Consider the following 6,000-nt stretch of genomic DNA (forward strand, 5'->3'; position numbering starts at 1 on the left):
CTACAAATCAATATAAAGGTTGTGCACAACTGTATCCTCAATTAGAAGGTTTGTTTAGCTGATACAAAGTTGGGCTTCATCTTATGATCAATGCCTAAATCATAAATTCTGTCATCTCTATCATTAAACTTTCTGTAGAAAGTTTGAAGCCCTCCTATGACTTCTGTGGATTCCTTTAGAAGCTTATATTTACTGTAACCTCTAGCTCTGAGGCCTACTTCTGAATTGATTTGGATTATGGATTGTCACATGTCCTACTTGTGCTACTTTTTTGCACTGTGGAATCTCAACTTCATTTCACATACACAAAACGAAGAGATAAAAAATCAGTGAAAATAAATTGAATACAGTAAGTCCTAACAACATTGTTGATTGGTTCTTGGAAACTGACTTGAAGCGAAATGACAGATAAGGAAACCAATTTTACTGTAGGCTAATTAATAGAAATAAGGGTTAAGTTCCTATGGCATATTTCTGGTAAAAAAAAAATCAAACTTATAGGGACCCAAAACACTTGTAATATTAAACATTGAGATACATGTGAGTTATATATACATTTAAGAAAGATTAATAAAGAATGATTTTCTAACCCACCCTGGACAAGACCCTTCCATCGCACTCACTCAGCTTGGGTCAGCTTGGGACAATTTAGACAAACTAATTAACCATGCACATCTTTAGGATGCGGGAGGAAACGAGTCCCAGAGGAAACCACGCAGGCATGGGGAGAATGTGCAGACTCCACACTATGGCCCCAGCCAGAAAGAGATTTTTTTTCCCTCAACGTTAAAGCTGTTGAATGAAAGGAAGTTAATAGAGGACCTGCTGTACTAGAGATACACCTTTTCTGAAAAGTAGTTTCAGGTACTCCTCTGTTTCATTTATTCCTTCACTAGAAAATAGTACCTACCCAGTATGATGTACTGACTACTGATGGGAGTATGGCAGTAAACAAGCATCCTTCTCTTGAGAACTTACATTGTAGTTGTGGGGTAGACAAGTTAAACAGTAGGTTAGATAATAAGTACTTGGGAGAACGTAAAGCAGAGAAGGAAGGATAGGGACTGTGTGTAAGTGTGCGTGTGCATGCAGGTAAGTAGGGTTGATGGAAATAAGATGGCTCAAAATTACATTTCAGCAAAGACATGAAAGAGGTGAGCAAGCAAGCCATCGGAATAGTTGGGATAAGATCTTATCAGGATCATTCTAGGAAACAAGTGCAAAGGTCGCAAAGTAGGAACATAGCTGAGGAAGCCAGTGTAGCTAATATGGAAATGAGTGAGGAGGGGAGTAGTAGGATGTGTGCTTAGAGAGGCAATAAAAGTCTAGATACTGTACGGCCTAGTAAATAAAATTGAAATGGGCACCACTGAAAAAATTTTGGGCAGAGAAGTGACATGATCTAGCTTAGGTTTTAAAATGTTTATTTGGGCTTCCGTGTTGAAAATGGATTGCAGGACTCAAGAGTAAGGAGATTCACAATAATTAAGGTAGGTAAGAGATAAGAGTGGCTTGGACCAGGTTGTAAGAAGGTAATGGGGAGTTACATATCTTGAAGTTGGAGCCAATAGGATCTGCTATAAGGTAGGAAGAAAAAGAAGTCAAGGATGACTCCCAATGTTTGGCCTGCCCAACTGGAAGGATGGAGTTGTCATATACTGAGATGAGAATGTCTACAGAAAGATCAGGAGTTTGGCATTTATTCTCAATACCAAGCCCCCTACCTCCCATACACGCACACTTCTCTAGGATTAGCGTCCCCTCTCATTCCAAATTTTAAAAAATTATTTTCCTTTAAGAGTTCGTCTTTCTCAGCCTCTATTTACAAACACTCTCAGGTCCACTTTAAACCTATTCACTAGATATAGGTCCATTCTGTTTCTCAGTTATCTTAAAATGGAAAAAACAGCCTCTACATCTTAGGGTTGCTCTGGAAATTAAATCTTTACATATGTAATTTCCCAGAATTTAATACTCAGAAAATGTTGCAGTAAATGAACACAAAAGAAAACTAAGGCCTTATCCTGTATAAACAATAATAATCAAATGTCTGATTTTTTACCGGTTGTGTAGGCTGGTTAGGTAGTAGCAGCATACCACCACAGACAGGGCGCCCAGAAACTGCCTGAGAATCAGCCACGTTGAATTTGGAAATACAACCGCATCCCGCGAACGAAACCTGCAGCCTGCGCTCGCTACGCCTCACTCTCGGCGTGGCGGAATTGCTGAGGAGGAGGTCTCACCTAGCCTCAGTTTTTCAGAGCCCCGCCCTCCCATGCACGATATGGGTAGCTGGCCTCGGCCAATGGTGGCACAGTGCCTTAGGCGCGGTAGCCAATCAGTGGTTGGCAGCCCGGAAAGGAGCGGGGCCGAGCTAAAAGCAGCTGACGCGGCCAGAGGGCATGCGGCGTGGCGCGGCGGGGCCGCAGAGGTAAGATGGCGTCTGTGTTTGCTCTTCGTCTTTGCAGTTACGCTGCTGCTTCGCCCTTTCTGCTCCCTCAGAGCTGCTACTCTGCCTCGATCAGCATCGGGGTCGCTTTCCTCCCGTAGGCTCCGAGGACCGAGAATCTCTGGTTCCTGGAGCCTTGGGACAAGATGGCGCTTGCACGCGCAGCCGAGGACGGCTCGGCTCAGCCTTGAGCTCTGAGGCGGGCCGGGACAAAGGCGGTGTGCAGGGCGGCGGAGGCGGGGCGCGGCGGCGTTGCTGCCTCTTGGTGGTACTGGCACTTTGCGCTCAAGCTGCGACGGTGCGAGCTTTCGAGATTCTTTCAGTGTGGTGGAGGTGGGGGTGGGGGCGGGCATAGGGGGAGAAGTGGAGGTGAGGGAAATTCACTAACATGCCTGGGGAGACCTAGGCCGAGGGGAGTTACGAAGCGTGACTTCTGTCTGTTGTTTAGAAACTACCCGCAGTTGGCCAGGATGTTGTAAAGAAGGAATTTCGGGGAAGGGTAAGGGCGTTTTGATCTTTTGTGTGATTCTGCAGGTTTTGGTATGAACAGGATTCGGATCCACGTCTTGCCGACCAATCGGGGTAGGATCACCCCAGTGCCCAGGTCTCAGGAGCCTCTCTCTTGTTCATTCACTCATCGTCCATGCTCACAACCTCGTCTGGAGGGACAGGAGTTTTGCATTAAGCATATCCTTGAAGACAAGAATGCGCCCTTCAAGCAGTGTAGTTACATATCGACGAAGAATGGGAAAAGATGTCCCAATGCCGCTCCAAAGCCTGAGAAGAAAGATGGGTATATATGTGTAGATATTTTTGTCATTTGTATTCTTAGTTTTAAAGTGAGAGCGGGATGGGGTATGATGTGGCTTGTGGGTAGCTACCGAATTTTCAACTCACGTGCTTGTAAAATTGGAATTAAGAATATATCCTCAGAAAATAAAAAAACGGTGAAAACTGGAAGGAGACCACTTTCAATTGGGCCACTCAGTTCATCTCTTTGGATCTTTTTCTTATCCATAAAATAAAGGAATATTCTAGATTATTCTTAACCCGGGGGTCCATGGCTCTTTAAAGGAATATTCTAGATTATTCTTAACCCAGGGGTCCATGGCTCTGAATCTTTTTAAATAATATGTAAACTGTATATACACATTTTCTGGGAACGATTTCATAGCTTTCATTTCATAAGCAAAGGTATCCATGTAGAAGCATAATAGCTAGATAATTCTGCATATACTTTTTTGTTTTAAAATTGTATTCCACATCTTATTACCTACAACGTATTGATATTGAAGTAAAGTGTAGAGATAAAAGTTGGATCTCTGATTTGTTATGAGATGATGTCAGCATTTTTATAGTTGGAATGTTTTGTTTGATGGATAGAGTACTAGGTTATGCTACATGCATTTCCCTTTACTAATACCAAATGAGTTGACCTTGAGACAGTTAAATTACTCTGCTTCACTGGCCTTTTTAATTTATAAATGAAGCTAATGGTCATTTTAATTTCCTAAAAATGATCTAAAGATCAGTGAGTATGAAAGTCATTGAACTCTTTCAAGAAAACCTGAGTATAAAATGTTAATATTTTGTCTCTTCAGGGTGTCCTTCTGTGCTGAACATGCCCGTAGGAATGCCCTGGCACTTCATGCTCAAATGAAGAAGACTAGTCCAGGGCCTATGGGTGAAACACTCTTGTGTCAGCTGAGCTCATATGCTAAGACAGAGCTGGGGTCTCAAACTCCTGAAAGTAGTCGCAGTGAAGCCAGCCGAATTCTAGGTAAGGATCTTGTCTCCTAGAAAGAAAAAGGAGGAAGAAGGGTAACAGAACTTATTTTGGTTCAGTGCCTTGCACATATATAACACTTGATAATACAATATTATTATTAATTCATTAGCGATTTGGTGAGATTCCAGCATTGTTATGTTGTTCACCAATTCTTTTCCGATTTAAGTAGTGTGTGCTTAGGTTTATTTTCCTGAGTTTACTTTCTTCATTGCTGTTTATATATTTTTCATCTTTGCTAGGTAAAGTAATTTCCGGTAACAATTTTGAGTAGGACTTTTGTTCTTTTGAGGGCATGTTTAACTTCATTTATGTTGCAAGTAATCTTACTTGGGTTTTATTTTTTTAAGCCGTTTTTATTTGCCAGTATCTTTGTACTGAGTTATTTTAATTTTAAAATTTGGGTTGATGTGTTGAGTAATCCAGTTTTGTGTGGTGGAGTTAAAGAGGTGAGAAGTCTTAATGGCTACTCTCCCTTCCTTGCCTCAGATGAAGACAGCTGGAGTGATGGGGAGCAGGAACCCATTACAGTGGATCAGACATGGAGAGGTGACCCTGACAGTGAAGCTGATAGCATAGACAGTGATCAAGAAGATCCCCTAAAGTAAGTTGTAACTCCACATAAGGCTTTTAAATATTTAATGTAGTTAGTATGTGGAATGTAGTATTGCATACTGTTAATAGATTAATAACCTAGGAGGGTCGAAGATAGCTTAGCTATTTGTGAGCAAAAACAGCTTCTGTGAATAAAAGTGTCATGGTTCATTATCGTCTTGCTTCAAGGCAGGATTTGATTCTTTTTTAGAAATCTTATAATTTGGGAAAATTGTTGGACATCAAATTCTACACACGAGACAGAATAAGGGAGAAAACAGGAAATTTCTTGGATGTAGGAGTGGGAGGTGGGTTGAGAAATGCTTAGATCAGTCAGAGTAGGGAACATTGATGTGAATGAATTCTTGGCTTAAACTTCAGGAATCATAGTATTTGAATAACTACTTTTCTTGTAAAGTTACATTTTATGGTTTTTTGTTTTTTGTTTTTTTTTTTAAGAAAAATAAAAAAGTGTTCAAGAATTTCCTTTGGTTTCATGCCTAAGAAAGAGAAACTGATTTAGAAACCAGGAAGTGAGTAATCAGCCTAATTATATTTTACTAAGGTTCTGTACTTAACCTGTGATCACCTCAGGAGTTGAAGAAACATAAAAACATTGGCACTCTAGAGTCTCATATTTCTGTGTCTCATGGTTTGGGTTACTTAGCTTTTTTTTTTTTCTCTTTCTGACTTAATGTCTCTTAACACTTTCCACTGACAGTGTAGATGGAAGTACTGTAAATAGTGGGAGGGGTAATGAATTTCTAGACTAGACTGTTTTGAACTTAAAGTCTTAGAATAGCGTTTTCTTCATTACCTTGGATTCTGAGGTTTATAAGAAGTCATTGAGGGTTACATTTTCTGAGTAGAATAATTTTATCTATTTGAGTAATCTCTAGTCATCTATTCAGGAAGAACTTGTTTCAAAAGTCTCTTAAGTAGTTTGGGAAGGAATGTTTGTTTTCTAACAAGATTCTCTCATAGTAGTAACTTTATACCAAGCATATTCTTTTTTATTTTTTATTGTGCTTCTAGAAATGACGGACTTGCTGTTTTGAAGAGGTATATGCTTTGTAGGGTCACACAGAGTGACTGTTCGTTGTGTGGTAAACACTCAGCTTTGAAGGTCCAGAAACTTGATTTTGTCTTTAGTAATCTAGAGTGGATCAGT

The 6,000-nt window shown here is 40.4% G+C and overlaps 1 protein-coding gene across 3 annotated transcripts in view; it reads left to right on the forward strand.

Moving 5' to 3' along the window:
• Nucleotides 1-2,334: 2,334 nt before the first annotated feature.
• Nucleotides 2,335-6,000, forward strand: part of KANSL2 (KAT8 regulatory NSL complex subunit 2) — a 16,688-nt gene continuing 13,022 nt past the window's right edge. For 2 of the 3 annotated variants that reach the window (XM_006916833.3, XM_025050262.1), the window contains exons 1-4: nt 2,335-2,431; nt 2,984-3,242; nt 4,051-4,229; nt 4,725-4,839. In XM_006916833.3, coding sequence (XP_006916895.1) covers nt 2,992-3,242; nt 4,051-4,229; nt 4,725-4,839 — 545 coding nt within the window. In that variant the 5' untranslated portion in view covers nt 2,335-2,431; nt 2,984-2,991. The other variant, XM_006916834.3, reaches the window with a different exon arrangement.

Source organism: Pteropus alecto, unplaced genomic scaffold (assembly GCF_000325575.1).
Source record: "Pteropus alecto unplaced genomic scaffold, ASM32557v1 scaffold196, whole genome shotgun sequence".
NCBI classification, from domain to species: domain Eukaryota; kingdom Metazoa; phylum Chordata; class Mammalia; order Chiroptera; family Pteropodidae; genus Pteropus; species Pteropus alecto.